This window comes from Gopherus evgoodei, chromosome 11 (assembly GCF_007399415.2).
Source record: "Gopherus evgoodei ecotype Sinaloan lineage chromosome 11, rGopEvg1_v1.p, whole genome shotgun sequence".
NCBI classification, from domain to species: domain Eukaryota; kingdom Metazoa; phylum Chordata; order Testudines; family Testudinidae; genus Gopherus; species Gopherus evgoodei.
This window is the reverse complement of record NC_044332.1, coordinates 23,651,634-23,670,026: the sequence shown is the minus strand read 5'-3', so window position 1 is coordinate 23,670,026 and position 18,393 is coordinate 23,651,634. Positions and strand designations below refer to the sequence as shown.

Sequence of the window (18,393 nt, the reverse complement as noted above, 5' to 3'; positions counted from 1 at the left end):
GTCCCCAAGCCTCCGCCCTGAGACCCCCACCCCGCGGCAGCTCCCCCCCTTTGCCCTGAGATGCCCCCCCGTGGCAGCTCTCCACCCCCTCACCCTCCAACCTGAGGCACCCACCCCTCCCCAGCTCACCCCTGCCCGCCTCCTCCCCGAGCACGTTATGGCTGCTTCACTTCTGCCGCTTCCCAGGCTTGTGGCACCAATCAGCTTAGGCGCCGCAAGCCTGGGAGGCAGGAGAAGCGAAGTGGTGACGGTGTGCTCGGGGAGGAGGCGGGGCAGGGGTGAGCTAGGGCAGGGAGTTCCCCTGCATGCTGCCCCCACCTTACTTGCTGCAGGCGGCCCTCCCTGCGCTCCCCTGCCCCAGTTTCCTCTGCCTAAATGCCAGCGGCGACTGTGGTGGCCGAAGATCCGGCCACCGCAGTCGCCGCCGAAGAAAATGCCACCCCCCAAATCCTAGTGCCCTAGGCGACTGCTAGGTCGCCTAAATGGTTGCACTGGCCCTGCTTATTATCCATTAACATGATTTAAATATTGTAATAGTTACTGTGCAGGCTGCCTGGTGTATGTTTCCTCCAAAATGAGAAGTAAACCCTGGCCCAGGCATTCATTTGGAGAGGAAGTAAGGAGTGTCTGTTTTAATTCCTCTCCATTCCATCAGCAGGATAGAGTGAGCTCCCTGTGTATTCTCTTCCAGAAATAAAAATATATGGTTCTTTATTTACGGACTTGTGCCTGCAAGACATTTTTCTTTTCCAGGGAGTGCGGGAGGAAGAGCCAGGCAGTAAGCAAAGTTAAAGATAATAGTGAATGTTGTGTATTTGGTTGTCACGGTTTTTGTTCCTATGGCAACTGAGTTAGATTATTAGGGGATAGCCCAGCCAGCTTCGGCGGGTTAGGAAGCTCTGTGTCTGTAAATAAATGGTAGTTTTGTTAGCTGTCTGCTGTCTGACCTCAAGTGATTTCTTCCTAAACCGGCTGCCCCCAAGGATATAACAAGTGGCGACGATAGATAGGATTCCGGTGCTGCTCCAGTAACAGAAGGAAGTAGCAGTCAAGGTAAAGAACAAAAACCGTGACAATCAAATACACAACAGTGAAGAAAATAAGAGAGCTGAGATATTTGGGAGTGAGTGTACTCCAGGTACAAAAAGAGGGAGCTTGATTTTGTGACTAAGACAGAGTTGGAAATCAGGACTCTTGGCTTTTAGTCCCAGTTCTGCTATTGATTTATTGTGTGACCTTGAGAAAGTCACATCCCATGCTTTGATTCAGTTTCCCATCTGTAAAATGCAGATAATAATACTGATCTATCTACCAGGTAGTTGAAAGCATCTTAAGATCCCCACATGGAAATATTAGCATTAATGTATTATTATTAGATAGGGGAGATAGTCTGAATCAGAAAAAGATTTCTGATTTCACATATTCACATCCACAAAAATGTAACTCAGGATGCTACTTAGAGATTGAGTTCTATTAAATGGGAACAGAATAAATGTATGTGGGAAAATGTTAAAATTGTGGAAAACTACAATACTTTCTCCAATTTTTAAGGGACTTATGCTGTGACTTTCCTTTTGTGATAACTTTGCACAAGTTTTCCTCAATTTGGGGGCTTATCCTGTGTTCTTTGCACACAGAGAAAGGCCATAATTATAAATATGCAAGGAATTTGGAATCTAGCCTTTAAAGGCAATAGTTTTACTCTTTAGCAGCATATTTTCATGGTTATCCATATAGTGCCATCTAATGGGGTGGGGGTGGGGGAGGAAATTGGCCAGGGCCAGTGGAAAACTAAAGAAAATTATAAAATTTCCAGGGAGTTCTCCCAATTTATATAAGAATTTTTAATTTTTTTAGTCATTCATTATCTACTTTTCTTCCATTCTCTTCTTGATGCTGTATCCACCACTTCTCCCTTTCTCTGCTTGTCATATTTCTTTGTCTCTAGTCTCTCACATTTGAAGCCTTTCCCCACTCTTTTTTATTTTCTTGTCCTTCTCTTTTTGGCTCCTTTACCTCCAGCCCCCACCCCTTTATGTTTCCTTGTCCTATCTGTGTCCCATTCTCTCTTCCCCTTGTTCGTGCTTGTCCTCGTCTGTTTGTCACCTTGTTCCTTTTGTGCTTCTAGACGTCCTTTATCTTTTGCCTTCCATTCATTTTTGTCCCTCTGTTTTTCAACCTTGTGTCCCTCTTTCTTCACCGCCCTCTCTTTCAAAATACTCTGCCCTGTTCCTCCATTCAGACTGCAATCATCAATGAGGAGAGGACTTTACTTCAACTACCTTCTGATGGGTCAGTCCACATTAACTAAACATTCTGCTCAGTGTAGTCTAGTTACTCAGTGGTCTCCTCTCCCATCTTGTTCCTACCTAGCAGCTGTGTTTACTCAACAGATGATTGAAAGGAACAGAAGGTTTCTTGATCTTAATGGTCAATGTTTAAGGGAGGCTGCTGACTTGCTGTTTTGAAGGGAGACTTCTATAATCCAAGGTGCATTTAGCATCCAAACATTCTGGTTCAGACCACCCCTGGAAACCATGCCAGGATGATAACTGATTTATAATACAAACCTGTCCTGGATTGCCAGAGATTAGATTTAAAAATTCAAGAGTTTATAGTACAAGGGAACTATTTTAGATTTTTTTAATCTTAATTTAACTATAAATATATATAGCCTGGCCTACACTAGATATTTAGGTCAGTTTAACTATGTCGGTCAGAGATGTGAAAAACCCTGAGCAGTGTATTTAAGATGACCTAAGTCCCCACATAGACAGCACTAGATCAACAGAAGAATTCTTTTGTTGACCAAACTACAGCCTCTAAGGACTTGTCTACATTACCCGCTGGACTGATGGGCAGCGATCAATCCAGCTGGGGTTGACCACCGAGTGCTCTCCCATCGACTCCAGTACTCCACCAGAGCGAGAGGCACAGGCGGAGTTGATGGGAAAGTGTCAGCAGTCAAATCACTGCAGTGAAGACACCGCAGTGAGCAGATCTAAGTACATCGACTTCGGCTACGTTATTCACGTAGCTGAAGTTGAGTAACTTAGATCGATTCCCACCCCCTACCCCTAGTGTAGACCAGATCTATGCCTCCGTTTGCCAGAAGCTGGGACTGGGTGACAGGGGATTGATCACTTGATGATTACCTGTTCTGTTCATTCCCTCTGGGGCACCTGGCATTGGCCACTGTCGGAAGACGGGATACTGGGCTAGATAGACCCTTGGTCTGACTTAGTATGGCCATCCTTATGTTCTTATGCATTTGTTTAAAGTTCATATATAGAGAGAGCTGCATATGCTGGCTACATTTTTGAGAGAAACCTTGCATAAATTATTGTAGACTTCTGTCATCTTCACTCTCTTGTATTCTATCTTTCTATGTGGTAAAAATTAATGAAAAATGTAAAATAATATAATTGTTTTATGTTTTAGAAATAAAGAAATTATGTGTATATAAACATGGAAATGAAAATAGTAATCATTTCCTTTTTATTTTCCTTTCATCTTTTTTCCTGAAGGTTGCATATAATCACATGGCTTATCTTCCGTATTTTGAATTATTTCAAACAGAAGTATCAAATTGTTACTAATTATGCTGAATAGCCCTTTGCTAGAATTACACCTCTTATTTACAAGAGCTAACTACCCAACAGAAGTTTTAAAAAAGCTGAAATGAAATGTAGACTGTTGGGAAAAAAAAACACATCAGTATTTTTGTATGGTCTGTAACCTAAAAGTGCTTTCCATGCCAATGTGCTAAAATGAATGCAGAATTTCATGCTGAAGAAGAGAAATTACAACCATAAAATTCCAGTTGTAGAGGTGAAAATAGGAGATTTTGCAGCCTAAGAACTAGATATCTGGTTTTAGATTTGTGTTTCTCTATTTTAGTATCCACCTTTAAAATAGCAGTCCAGCAAACACTAAAAATATAATATTAAATGGGTTTTGATCAAATAAACAATAAAAATAGTACCTAGCTCTTATATAGCACTTTTAAGCTATAGATATCAAAGAGCTTTATAAAGGAGGTCAGTATCATTATCCCCATTTAAATTGTTTCTGTAGTTCCTTATCCATCATTACTGATTACCAAGGACCAGGATTAAAATCATAAGTGTTTCCCTTAACCTCAATCAGGTGGGAGAGGTTTTTATGTAACATCAGTGCTTTCCCCCATATTAATCTTTTGGTTAGAATAAAGTTTTGTTTGATCATTTAAGAGAGAGAGAGAGTGTGTGTGTGTGTGGGTGGGTGGGTGGGTAGGGGTAATAGGAATTTTATTTTTGCCACATTTATAATTCATCTCCTGCTTTTTCCCTGCACTTTACAGAATGCAGTCTCTAGCTCTGGTTGCAGTAGACTTTGTAATAGTTTCAGCTGATATGTAATTTAAACTGGATTTGACCTGACATCTATCTGTAGTGACTCACAGAGTACAATAATCTAACACAGATTTTGCTCTACTGTGTGTGTCTGGGATCTTCACAGAACTTTAAAGAGCCTGATATTGTTCTCAAGCTGCACAGAAACCGCTCAATGGATGAGCCACATGTAGAGCATGCACCAGAATGGGATTGCTGTCATTGGGATTGAGAACTACAGATCACGTAGAGTGTATATAGTCCTTACACCTTAATCTGTCTAAATTCTGCCAGTGAGTTTGAATGTATGCACAAGACTATTATAAGAGGGAGAGAGTGAAATTGCATAAAAATAGGACTCCCCCGAAACATGCAAATAAGGAGAAGAAAATGGGCATCATAAATTAAACTACTCAGGGAAGCTGTAATTTTCAGTTTATCCTTGGATTTAGGTGGATTCCCTTGGATTTAGATGAAGTCTATTCTACCTTTTTATAGCTAAAATTTCTCTCTTGGTATAGTTCCAGCAGTAGCAATAGTGTGAGTTTAAGTATAGACTGCCCACCAGTATTTCAACTATCTTGACAGTCAACCTTACTCAGAAATTATCTAGATAACACAGTGATAAAAATGCTGACACCTTGTTTAAATTAGCATTCCCACAGTGGCTACCACCAGTGAAACTGCATGAGCAGTGTGACATTTTTGGAAAATAAGTGTAGTTTAGACAAGACCTTAGCCTTTCTTTTCACCTATTCTAACAATCTCTTCTTCCCCAAGTACTAAAGCAACAAGAGATTTGAAACCAAAGATATTAAATATATTAAATCATTGCTGGCAATTCTCTTAAATCTCTTTATAATCTCTCCTCTCTTGTACAATTAACACCAGGGAAGTTTAAATTGTTTTGGGGATTTTATGTTCTGATTGCAATTATATTATTTTTTTCATTCTATCCCTAGGATGCCTTCCGTGAGGGATTAGGGAACGTGGGCTCAATGTGCATCTGTGAGAAACAAGTAGGTGTGAACATTTTGTACACATCTTAAAATATATTTCCAATAAAATTTGTAAGTGACTTCCATCTGCCTAAAGACATAGGCTCACACGTGGTTTTAGAAGACATGGCCTGAGTCTGGCCAGCCTCAGTACTGGTTCACAGGTGAGACTACAAGTAGTTCCCTTCCCCTTGTACTTCTGTGCAGGAGCTCTCCAGAATCCTGATGGAATGCATAGTCCTGACCCTTCCCTGTGCCCTTTGGGCTGCTGGGTGCCTGAAAAGGGGCAGAATATGGTAAGGAAAGGGCCATAACTTCATTCCCACATCATTGTGTAGTGTAGCTATACTGGGCAGGAGAGGGAATTACGCTGTGCTCTTTTAAAGGATGTTGTACAGGGGAAATGTGTGCACTGCGTGAGAGCTCCTGGAAGGAATTCTGGCTGGGCAAAAATCTTTCCTGGGGGCAATGTCTATTGTGCATATGCTCTAACATGTCTGTCAGTGCTTAGGGCAGCATGTGGCTTGTGATAAATTTGTCTGCATCTGAATGTATGTGGGCATTAGCAAAACACCTCTGAGAGTTGACAGTGTTGTCAGTCTAGACACAACAGCGTCTATCAGTTAATAGGCAGATACTGTGCCCTTAACACACCCACAGAACACCCTCTGATGTCATCTGTGTTCCTGGATATAGCCTACTCTGCTATGGACATTCTGTTTTCTAGACTTTGTTTAAACACTAATAAAATCAAATGTTATTGTAGTTACCAATGACAAATCTTAAAGTATTAGTGACAAAGTTTAGTGCAATACAGTAGAATCCTCTTTGTTGGGACACCCACTGGTCCATCTTTCATTCCCAATAAGAGGAATTCCTGATTAGCAGAAGATACCATTTAATAGTAATGCTGCTTTCTGGAGATCTGCACAGCTCACAATGGCCCAAATGTTCAAAAAGGTTTTCACCTAAGTGTGTGTGGGGGGAACATGTAGACATATAAATCTCAGTTACTGGATAGACTCATTCAGTGGGAGTGTCATAAACAGATGGTTAAGGGTTAATGTCTCTTTTACCTGTAAAGGGCTAAGAAGCTAAGTAAACCTGGCTGACACCTGACCAGAGGACCAATGGGGGACAAGATACTTTCAAATCTTGGTGGAGGGAAGTCTTTGTTTGTGCTTTTGTTTGGTTCATTATTCGCTCTCGGGACTGAGAGGAAAGGGACATCACTCCAGGTTCTCCAATCTGTCTGAATCAGTCTTTCATGTTTCAAAATAGTAAGTAATAGCCAGGCAAGGTGGATTAGTCTTATGTTTGTTTTCTCAACTGGTAAATGTGTCTTTTGCTGGAAGGATTTGTACCTCTGTTTGCTGTAACTTTGAATCTCAGGCTGGGTGGGGGAGTCCCTCTAGTCTATATGAATCTGAGTACCCTGTAAAGCATTTTCCATCCTGATTTTACAGAGATAATTTTTACCTTTTCTTTCTTTAATTAAAAGCTTTCTTTTTAAGAACCTGATTGATTTTTCCTTGTTTTAGAATCCAAGGAATTGATTCTAAACTCACCAGGGATTGGTGGGGGGAAAAGGAGAGGGGATGGTTAATTCCTCTTTGTTTTAAGATCCAAGGAGTTTGGATCTGTGTAAGCCTCTCAAGGCAACTCAGGGAGGGGAGAGTCTGGAGGGAAAAGGAGAGGGATGGTTAATTTCTCCTTGCTTTGAGACCCAAGGGGTTTGGGTCTTGGGTTCCCCAGGGAAGGTTTTTGGGGAACAGAAGTGTGCCAGACCCAGACTTCTGGCTGGTGGCAGCGTACTAGATTTAAGCTAGTAATTAAGCTTTAAAGTGTTCAGACAGGTCCCCACTTTTTGTACCCTAAAGTTCAAAGTGGGGGAAAAAACCTTGACAGGGAGGGTCACCATTTACACTGGGATAAGGATTGCACTGCTTTTAGACTCATTACTGGGGCAGATGCAAGACACCTGGCATGAAATCCCAAATATATGTAGCTGCCAAGCAAAATGGTGGCCGGTCAGTGCCTTTAAGCGGAATCAGAATCTGCCTGTAAGCAATTAAGGCAAGATCCACAAAGATATTTAGGTATTTGATGTCACTGGAAGTTAGGAATCTAAATACTTTGGATTTGGGCTTAACTGTCCACATAGGTGGTAGTCAGTTAATTTACTAATGAGCACCTGGACCTGATAAAAGGCTACGGGGGGCCGTTGCAGAAAGGTACTCCTAGACAGAGTTGTTTTCTGAGATTCTTCTAAGAGGCCTGTGTTCCGTTAACTTCTCCAAGCTGATAGCTGTGAAGGGTAAGTAAAAAAAAGTAGCTACCAGAGAATAAACTCGCCGACGGCTACAACTGGCTTACAGTGTAATCCAGTTTCAGCAGGAAAGCTGTGGATTCCTTATCTGAGTAGGAGTTTGTTTTGCATAACTTCTCTTTCTGGGAGGAGAGCTGGAGATTGCTGGTTTAAAGAGAGTGGGACTTTGAATTGTAACTTCTCTCTAGGAGGAGGGATGGTGACTTCTTTTTCTTGGCAGAAAGTGCTTGTTGGTATTAGTCCCAGAGCTAGAAAGAGGGTTGAACTTGAGGGACTAACAAGGAAGGTGTCTTGTACTTTGTAAAAAGTTAATAAATAAGACTCCACAAAGGGTATGTGTGTCTCTTAGTCTCAGTTGCTCAGGCTGAGGAAACTATTCCAATACTGAGAGGGTAGGATGCCTCCAAGGTAATACAATGCCACATGTGATCAAGTGCACTGCTCTATCACAGAAAGAGCACCCTAGGAGCTAGGAAAAGCTATTCTTGTATTTTCTACATGTATTGGAATTAAAGAGATCCTAGAAGTGGTTAGAGGAATTAAACTGTGAGACATATGCAGGTGTTCTCATTAAGTGAATGACATTCCTATTAAGTAGCAATCACTTCAGTTTTAAGCCTAATGATGCTTAATAGTACTGCTCTATAAGACTAGCATCTTCTCCTCCGGATCCCTTCTCAGGGCCCTTTGTTTTGTGATGCCTACAAGCAATCAACCAACACTTAAATAGCTAGGCTGAGGAGGAAGATAGGAGCAGTTAAGAAAGTTTTCCTTACTAGTGTAAATAGAAAAGTGTGGGGTGGGGATGGCAGCACCACCTATTACTAAGGTTGCCTGACACTTCTCATTTTAAGACCCTGTTCCATTCGGTGTGAAATATTACATACAACGTGTCTACTTCAGGCTGAATGTTTATAGAAAACTTTTAACCAAAACAGTTCATCAACTTCTAATAATGGTGATAGCAGAAAAATGTTTTACTTGTTTTTTAAAAAAAAAAAATCTGGTGACCTCCTCTTTCAAGAGCTCTAACACTCCCATGACTTGGAGAAGAGATTTAAAATTTGACAGGGGGTTGGTGTTTGTATAATTCACCTTCCCCCCTCCTTCTCTCTCCCCCTCCCAGACTCTCCCTGACAGAGAAAGTAATCCTAACACAGAGAGATAATTAACCATTCTCTCCCCCTTCCCTCCTTTCTCCCCACCAATTCCCTGGTGGATCCAGACCCAGTCCCCTGGGGTCTCACCAGAATAGAAAAACAATCAGGTTCTTAAACAAGAAAAAGCTTTTAATAAAAGAAAGAAAAAACAGTAAAAATTATTTTTGTAAATTTAAGATGGAATATGTTACAGGGTCTTTCAGCTATAGACACTGGGAATACCCTCCCAGCCCAAGTATACAAGTACAAATTAAAATCCTTTCAGCAAAATACAAATTTGAACTCCTTCCAGCCAAATACACATTTGCAAATAAAAAAAACAAACATAAACCTAACTCACCTATTCTACCTAGTACTTACTATTCTGGACATATAAAAGACTGTATCAGAGAGATTGGAGAGTAACCTGGTTGCACGTCTGGTCACTCTCAGAACCCAGAGAAACCAACAACCAAACACTAACAGCGCACACAAAAACTTCCCTCCCTCAAGATTTGAAAGTATCCTGTCCCCTAATTGGTCCTCTGGTCAGGTGACAGCCAGACTCACTGATCTTGTTAACCCTTTCCAGGCAAAAGAGATATGAAGTACTTCTGTTCTATTAACTCTTACTTATTTGTTTATGACAGATGCAATTTTTAAAAAAATTGTTTGCAGACTTCTGTTCTGTTCACACATACACACATGCAGCTCAAAACACAAGAGGTAAACTTGGTTTCTCAGCATCTCTGTCTTAGCTTGAATGAATTTCGTAGCGTGGTATCCAGTTTCAAACTTCATATGGGTCAGATTTTTCAAAAGAGTTCAGCACTCAACAGCCCCTTCTGTGAATACTGGGTGTTTCTACTTCAATTTTAGTACGGTCTTCAACAGACACTGTGTGACTTATAGATGACAAAACACTTACAATGAAAACAAATGGTAGTGCAGCAGCACAAAAATGGAAAAATGCCTTTTGAGGGCAAGCTATTTTTTTTCTTGATATGCTATTGTTATTGAGGGTGATAATATAGCTTTTAACAGATAATCTACTAATTAAACTGGATTCATACTTATGGGCTGCATGTAAGGATAATTGTTTAGACAATGGAGCCAGCTTATTACCTTTGTCTTGCTAGACTAACATTGCAGTACAATATCACAATATGGTGGTAACTTGTAATTGTTATATAGTGTCATGATGTGAGATTCATCCACTGATGGGGGGGGAAGAGAACGGAACTGTAGATTAGTGGCAATGCTAATGATGGCTCTATACATCACCCTTCTTTGTGTGTGCCTGTGTTTGCAAATTTGTACATAATACTCATCTTTGTATATTGTGTTATCTATGAAATGTAAGTCTCTTGGCTGGAGTCATTAGCCAACATTTTGGGCCTTGCTGGGTTGTTTCTATTAGGAAGAGAAATTGATAGTTGTCTGGTGTTATCTTTATAAAGAATATAAGCCATGTCCTGTTCCCCTAGACAGAGTAGAGACAAACAGGTAGTTTCCTTGTTTGGAAATCCTACTCTAATCCTTCAGAGTATTGTACCGAAAAAGAAGTTCTGGCTCTTACCTTCCTTCCGGGGCCATGTTTACTACTGCTTTTCTCATTTAGCTGTAACCAACCAATCCCTTAGCCCCTATACTTGCAATCAGTCCTGGCATAACCCCTCAGCCCACATGATTTAGCTTCACCTTGCAGCCCAGTGACTTGGGCGGTGGTTTCCTATTGTTTACAGTTATCATATAATAGTGATTCTCAAAGTTTTGTACTGGTGACCCCTTTCACACAGCAAGCCTCTCAGTGCGACTCCCCCCATAAATTAAAAACACAACACCATTATAAATGCTGGAGGCAAAGCAGGGTTTGGGGTGGAGGCTGACAGTTCATGACCCCTGTTTCATAACCTCACGACCCCCTGAGGGGTCCTGACTCCCAGTTTGAGAACCCCTGTTTATATAAGGAGGCATTTAATCGCTCTTTCCATTTCATCTGAATGAAAGTAGTTAGTTAGAATCAGCTTTGACAAAGTTTTTGGTGTTCATTGCTCAGAGACCTGCTTGTTAGTAGCTGCCAACACCTTCCAGCATAACAATATTAAGATCCTTTAGTGGTGGAAGAGGCTTGAAATACAAAATACAATAGATGACCTAGAGATCAGGTTCCAGAAAAACATGGCAGTTGGAAGTTGTGAACTGACTATCCTTTTTGTTCTGTAGTAAATACTAATATATCTTAAGAGAACCTGCAATAAAGGAACATGTTTCTAACTGAAAACAGTGAGTAGTTTAACTTTTCATTTGGTTTTATTTGTAAAACAAATCTGTGATACTTAACACTTTCTATAATGTTTACACCAGGGGTGCCATGTAAGGAGCTCCTTGTTCCCAGTCATCTGCTCAGAATACTAAACAATGACTCTCAACTGACTGCTAAATTGAAATTGTGACTTGTTTGCCTGGGTAGGGGGACTGCAGCATCCTGTATTCTCTACCACAGCACAAACGCAGGCCGTTAGAGCTATTCACAAAAGGAAAGAACATTCCTGCATGCCCAACACCATTGCAACTTGGGATGCATATTGTCACCATCTTTCTCCCAGCCTTCAGCATTTTATATTATAAATATAAAAAAGCTTTTATCTGATTGAAATAATTCATGTTTCTATGTGTGATGACATAGAAAGGGGTTGTCAGCTGAGTGAGGGTCTGATCCAACTCCCACTGCAGTCTGTGGAAATTGCATCTGGCCCTAAATTTCGTATATTTTATGACTTCTGCATGGAGAAAAGTACAAGGTCCTATTTTCTATCTTCTACATGTATTAAGGTCACACTTTTAATGCGAATTATGTTCTCTGCATTTAGTGGCAGTTAATAACTGGCTGGTGTAATGTGAGGGTTGAGCACCTTTTCCCTGCCTAAGTCATTAAGTGCTAGGAAATGCCTGACCCAAGGGTCTAATTAATTAGAGAAATGAGTTTAGGAAGCTGGAGAGAAATAAGAGCTTTCTGATAAGCTCAGTGACAACATGCTTTTGCCTAGATTCTAGACTCTGGGTATTGCTGGTTAACCATCTGCTCCTGCCCCCTCCCTCAGTCTCTTCACTCTTGCCCTCCTTTGGACTCAAGAGGTGAAGGGTGGCTTGGGGGCCAGGCTACCTGTGGAGACAGGGAATAGATTTGGCTAGACCTTATGCTTCAGTAACCCATCTAGAGCCAGGCTTCAAGCTCTGCCCCTTCTGCCAAAAGCTGAACTGAATCAGCAGTGCTTCTATATCATGATGCCAACTTCCCCAACCTATTGCTATAAATTTCCCAAACTTGGTGAAAAATTCCCAGATAAAGTTTTTTTTACAGAGCTTCTATATCCTGGGAAATTTCCCAAAACCTGGGAATTTGTGAGTAAAATGTTTCAACTTGGGAAACTGGGAATTTTCATTCAAAACATTTTACTTAAATTCCCAGATTTTTGGGAAATTTCCCAGGATCTAGAAGCACTGTAAACCAGAGGCACTCAAAGTTCCGCTGTGAATTATTCCCTATTTTTTATTACAGTTCAGAGAGTGCGCCTGGACCAGCTCCTGCCCCGCTTTACTCGGTCCGACCTTGCGTGCAGTAGGGCTGCAACATTTGGCTTTTACTTGGGGGCAAATACGTGACTGGTTAATACAAGAACCTCGCTGCTGCCGGAACGTCTCGCGGAGGGGCGCTAGAGGGCGCTGTTGTTGCTGAAACGCATCACAGCCTGGCTGGCTGGACCTAGGCAGGACTAAGCTACTCTCCTTCACCCACGTTGTAATGCCCCGGCGCAGAGCTTTCTGCGGCGCCTCTTTGTTCTCTCCGCTGATCAGAGATTCTTTACAAACGTAGCCGAGAAGGTCAAGGCGGAGTCTCAGGCTCCCGCAGCCCGAAACTTCTCCCATTGGAGTGTAAGGTGAAAACTCCTCCGGCTTCACTGGGAGCGGCAGGCTCCGCTCTCGGGGGCGAAACAGGGCCCGGTTAAAGCACTTATTCCGTAGGGAGAAAGCAGAAATGAATTAGATTCGCATCAGGAGCCCAGTCCTTGCATCCACCCCCCAGTCGCCCTTATGAATGGTCTGGGCAGCATGGATTGGATTACGGCGGGTGCTTTGTTGCACAAATCGGTGACGGGCAAATATATTTGAAAACAGGCTAGGCAACACGCACATCCCAAAAGAGAGTGAAGTATCGGGGGTAGCCCTGTTAGTCTCTATCCACAAAAACAACAAGGAGTCCCGTGGCATCTTAAAGACTAACAGATTTATTTGGGCATAAACTTTCGTGGGTAAAAATCCTCACTTCTGCATCTCAAGAAGTGAGGATTTTTACCCACGAAAGCTTCTGCCCAAATAAATCTTAGTTTTTAAAATACCACCGGCCTCCTTGTTGTTTTTAAAAGAGAAGGGCAGGAATAGAGGACAGTCCCATTATTTGCCTCTCCCTATACAAAGGGCAGCAGCTCTACGCGGTCACTTACATTGACAATCTGAATACTGTTGAGCCAGGCCTCCCCTTCCACTCGTCAACCTGCCACTGGGGTACCCCATGAGCCTGGCCGAATGTCCGTCTAGCGGCATCTGCCTCCTGTTTCCTACACGTTCGTTTATTTAGTGATAGTTTTCGAACGGTCTCACTTTTAATCCAGTTCAGCGACAGAGCTTGTTTCATACCTTTCACCCGCCCCGATCATCCCCTGCACCGTGAAGATTTTGAACCTTTTCTTCTCTCCTCTCGCCCCCCAGCGTATCTTTAGCGTGACATGGTCAAATTTCAAAGCATCCCAGAAACGTCCCTCTAGTTGTATCTTTAACCATTCACGCTTTGATGTCCACAAATCTAATACAAGCAAAGTGCCGCTTTGAGAGAACGGATGCGCTTATACGTTTTGCAGGGGCATAAACTTGTCCAGCCTCTCCTCCAGTCTCTCTCTAACTTGACGTAGTCACACTCCAAAACTTACCTAAACCATGCCTATCTCCTGGGTACGTACTCTCCGGCCGTGCCTGCTACAGCACAAATACACGCTTTGCTTTGAAAGCAAGGCTGCGCTGACTGGATAGCTGGCTTGCAGGGGCGACTAAACATCTCCCCCCTCCGTTCTTCACTCACCTCTTTAACCGCCCCATATCACACTTCAAAGCTTCGTGCGTGAGAGTGTGATCTACGTGTGTGTGTGTGTGTAGCTATAGTTGTATGTACCCATTAGCTGGGACTCCCAGCAGAACCTCCATTCCATTCTGCCTCATGGCCACAGCCCCCCGGCGATTACTATTGGGCGCCCCCTGCCCCATGGGAAAAGCTGCTCCTGTGCTAAGTGGGCCGGCTCCCTGTCTGTCAGCCTGGCCTGTCAAAACACGCCTGGCTCTGTCACAACAGAGGAGTAGAGCCGCGACACTTCCTGCTCGCAGGCGGGCGGGCGGGCTGCAGCTTACCCCGAGCGCTTTGCTTCTGCCTTGCACGCGCGCCCGGTGATCCTGTCCCTTGTGTTCTGTCTGGCACAAGCGGGGCGTGCGCCCGCCCTTTCCCCGCTGCCGGAAAGCCCCCTCCTGCTACAAGGGAGACCCTCCCCTGCGCCTCCGCGGCTGCTGCCTTGGCGGGGCTGTATAGCCACCTCCCGCTGCAGAAGGAGCCGGGCTAACGATGACTCCCCCTGAGAAAGTTGCCGCCGCCGCCGCCGCCTAGGAGGAGAGGCTGGAGATCCGCGCGCCCCACCCTCGTGTCTCCCCGCGTGTCTGCCCGTGGCCTGAGGGGAGTCGAGCCCGTTCGGGAGGGCGATGGCAGAACGTGCGGGTCCTGCCCTGCCCGAGGCGCCTCACAAGGGCGGGGAGGAAGCCGAGCTGTGCCTAGAGCCGGTATCCCTGGAAATCCCTGCGGTGGCTCCAGGCAGGAGACGGGAGCGCCGCAGCGGACTGGCTATGGCAGGAGCCGCCGAGCGCTTTCCCGGCAGCCTGGGGACCTCGGCGGGGGCAGCAGCGGATCCCGAAGCCAGCCTCTTGGAAGCTGCCAAGGCGACCCCTCGCAGGAGCAGTATTATCAAGGTCAGGCGGGCACCCCCTGCGCCTTGGGCGGGGCGGGGACGCGTGTGTCCGGGTCGCGCGTGGTCCCCTTGGCCTGTGCCCCCTGTGTTAGGAAGCTGCCTTGAATCCAAGCGGGGCGTGCACAGTCACCTCCAGGCACTGGGGAGGTTTCTCTTCACGAGCAAATCTGCCTTCTGGGGTGGGGGGTGCCTTCTTGGGAGCAGTTGTTGACGGCGAGCAGAGCAAGTCTCCCACTTGCTTCAGCCAGTCAGCCCCCACCCCAGCTGATAGTTTGGGGGATATGTTTGCCCAGCTCTCAGCTTTCCATTGCTCCCTTTCCCAGTGGTTCTCAACCTGTGGTGTGAGTGCTGCGGATGGTTTGCAGATCACTTGGTGCTGGTCTGGGGAGCGCTGGCTGGTCACATAACATTGACTCTTATTCTCTCTCCGCCCCCCAGCAGTAAAAGAAGCTTAAAAACTTTTTTTAATATGACTCTTTTATGTTGTCGCTGTTGTAAATGCCACAGGTGTGTGAATGGTCAGAGATGATTGTGCCTGGGATGGGATGAGAGGTGGCCCACACAATACAAAATGGAAAGAGATGGCCCCTAAGGCATTCTCTTGCACTACAGTGCGGTCTATGCTGTGAAAAGGCTTGAGGGGCCATAGCAGACTTTCAACTTCTCATTTCTTGAAGGTATTTTTAACTGTTAGGGTGAATTATGCTGAAGAATTAGGAGCAATCCAGGAATGGATGGATTTCAGGTTAGCATGAAAAATGTATTGATGCAAAAACAAATAGGAGAAGCAACATTGCACCTTATTAAAATGAGCATAAATAGAATTATGATGGGAGAGTACTGGGGAGGGGACCTATTTCTCCAGCTTTTAGCCTGCAGAGGACAACACTGACTTTGTTTCCCCCACCCGAAATTTTATCCATCTGGAAGAGAAGCCACAGAGAAATGACCAGGAATCGAATGAAGCTCTTAGTTTGTACAGCAAATCTCAGCTGATGCTCCCCTCTGTCACTGTCAGCTGCTGATCTGTTGCTGTTGAGCTGAGTGGCTGAATAGGCAAGAATCTGGGGAGTGGGGAAGAAAAATGGGGGATGGGGCAGGGTAGCTGCTGGGCTGGCTGGGAAGGAGATATAGCAAACCACCCCCCTCGCTCTACATTTCCAGCAGCAACAGCTTCTCTCCCATCCCTTCAGCAGATCTGGGAATGAGGGAAGGCAGGTACAGCACAAACTGTTCACATATAACAGCTTTGGGCACAGATAATATACACTGTATAGTCACACTCTGTTTCTAAGCAGGTATGTACAGTGGCCAGTTATATACACACACATTGTTTTTCGGGTGTTCTCCAAACTAGTATCTTCAGTACTTGTGTGAAATGGAACAGATCGTGTTATATGTTGTGTAAATACATACACATGTTTATTTTCCAAAACTTCTAAATGCTAAGGGTGCAGACTACAGAGGCATCTGCTGTGTTGAAGAACTCTGGGTGGTATATCTGGGCAACAAATACCTTGCAGTAGCTTGTTGTTTTGTGTTTTTTGAATTTCAAAAAGAAGACTGTTTTCAGGATGTGAACTTGGAAAAAAGAAGAAAAGACCTCAGCTGTTGTCGCAAAAGTATCAGAAAAACAGTTGGTTAGAAACAACAGAGATGCAATCGTTTTATCAGATAAAAGAAAGATTTATAGAGTGGGCTATAGGCACACACTAAGATGATTAAATTGATTTATACTAATTTTGGTTAATGCTCACATGAAAGTGGACATCTTCAAGATAGTATTTCCAATGTACGACTTGATGCTGTCCTTATTCGGTGAGCAGTCCCATGAAGCCAAAAGTATGTGTTCCCATTGAAACCAGATTGTGGGTGGCAGGATAGGGCCCTAAAGCAGTAGTGCTGTTAGCAAGCTGTTGTTAATGCAGGAATGAAAATAATGGGAGCATGGGGAATTCTGGTCACTTTATGTGACCACAACAGTTACCATCAAACAACAATGTAAATATCTTGTTGAGATGTTTGCTACTTCACAATAGGGCAAGTGTTTGAAATAGCAATAAAGTGATTTGTTTTGCAACTTATCTTTATTTTTACGTAGCATTTGTGAAGAACTTGAAGGCAGAATAAATAGGTTTCAACCTTGATAGTTCTCTCATTCTTGCTTAGAAAATATGCAGTGACACAAATAAATTAAATTATGTTTAAAAGCTGATTGCATTCCAGATTGCTAAGCAATACTGTCTGCTCTGGCATCCTCGTTGTTACAGTTAAATTAACAGGTTAAATTTGACCCTAAAATCCTTGACTATCTGTTTGTTGTAATCTCGTAGGGAAGTCTCCCAGGTTCCATTTATATATTCAGTTTAGCTTTTAAGAAAGATCTCAAGGAAAGAGAGTTGCTATTTTTTATATACTGAACTAAGTGGTCCCTCATTGTAAATATTTAAGTTACAGAGTGAATCCTGGAGAGATGAATTTGTGGCAGAGTTCAGATGAGAGAGTTTGAAGATGCACACTAACCGCTGTTTAATAGATATGTGTTAATGATATTCATATATCTCCGTGGTTCTTTTGGCCTGGTTAGGACTTGAGGGAGACAGGAGTCAGAGTAGACCTTGCACTTGGGTGAGAAAAAAAGACTTCAACTAGAGTTGACCTTGTGCAGGGGGAAGGCCCTGGCATCCTTCATTCTTGCGTACTTGAACAAAAACTGGACAAAATCTAGCCCAAGGCAGAGCAGTAACAAACATTCATACTTACTCTAGGTAACTTCATGTGTTCATTCTTTTTCATAAACGAAGCATTCAGAGTGGATTTTAAGGTTGTGATTTCCCAAGGCAGTGTAAGGGAGTTAAATGCCTAACTCCCTTAGGCTTCTTTGAATATTTCCGTGTAAACTACTAAATCTGCATCAAATTGGTCCAAATCCAGCAAAGCACTTAAGCATGTGTGTAACTTTCTATAAGCATTAGCTAAAAGCAATCAATTGAATTCAATGGGACTGTTCAGGTGCTTAAAATTACACACACGCTTAAATGCTTTGATGGACTAGGGTCATAGTTCTTTGAGTGTGTACTCCAACACTCTAAAATGGACACTTTCTTTTTCTCTTGAAGCTTGTGTAAAGGCTTCACAAGATACGTGATCTTGACCTAAAGTAAAGAGAACATCACTGACCTTGCAACTTCAAAATTTCGATCTGAATTTCCCTGCTACATAAGGTGTCACAAATCATGAATATATTCTGATTAATTTCATGTAGATTTCACTTCAGGTTGATGACATGCAAAATTGCAAAAACTGATATTACAGTAATCCCTCTGTTTTGACTTATTTTGCTATTGGGACTAGTTGTGAAGAATTAAGTTTGTTTTCCCACAGATTGCCTTGTTTAGTGGTTGAAACCTAGTTTTCCTTGGTATTGTCCCATTGTATGATTCTGGGAGTGGTTTTCATTTATTTTGGAGTAAGATTAAATACTTAATT

At 43.2% G+C, this 18,393-nt stretch overlaps 1 protein-coding gene across 3 annotated transcripts in view; it reads left to right on the top strand.

Annotated features, from left to right (window-relative positions):
• The first annotated feature begins 14,280 nt into the window (after positions 1 to 14,280).
• The window catches only part of PLCL1 (phospholipase C like 1 (inactive)), a 325,648-nt gene continuing 321,535 nt past the window's right edge, over positions 14,281 to 18,393 (top strand). For all 3 annotated transcript variants that reach the window (XR_004002672.1, XM_030580754.1, XM_030580753.1), the window contains exon 1: positions 14,281 to 14,905. Coding sequence is in view for 2 of the 3 variants with exons in the window: in XM_030580754.1 (XP_030436614.1) it covers positions 14,642 to 14,905 (264 nt within the window). In the remaining variant the exon portion in view is untranslated. The remainder of the gene's footprint in view (positions 14,906 to 18,393) is intronic.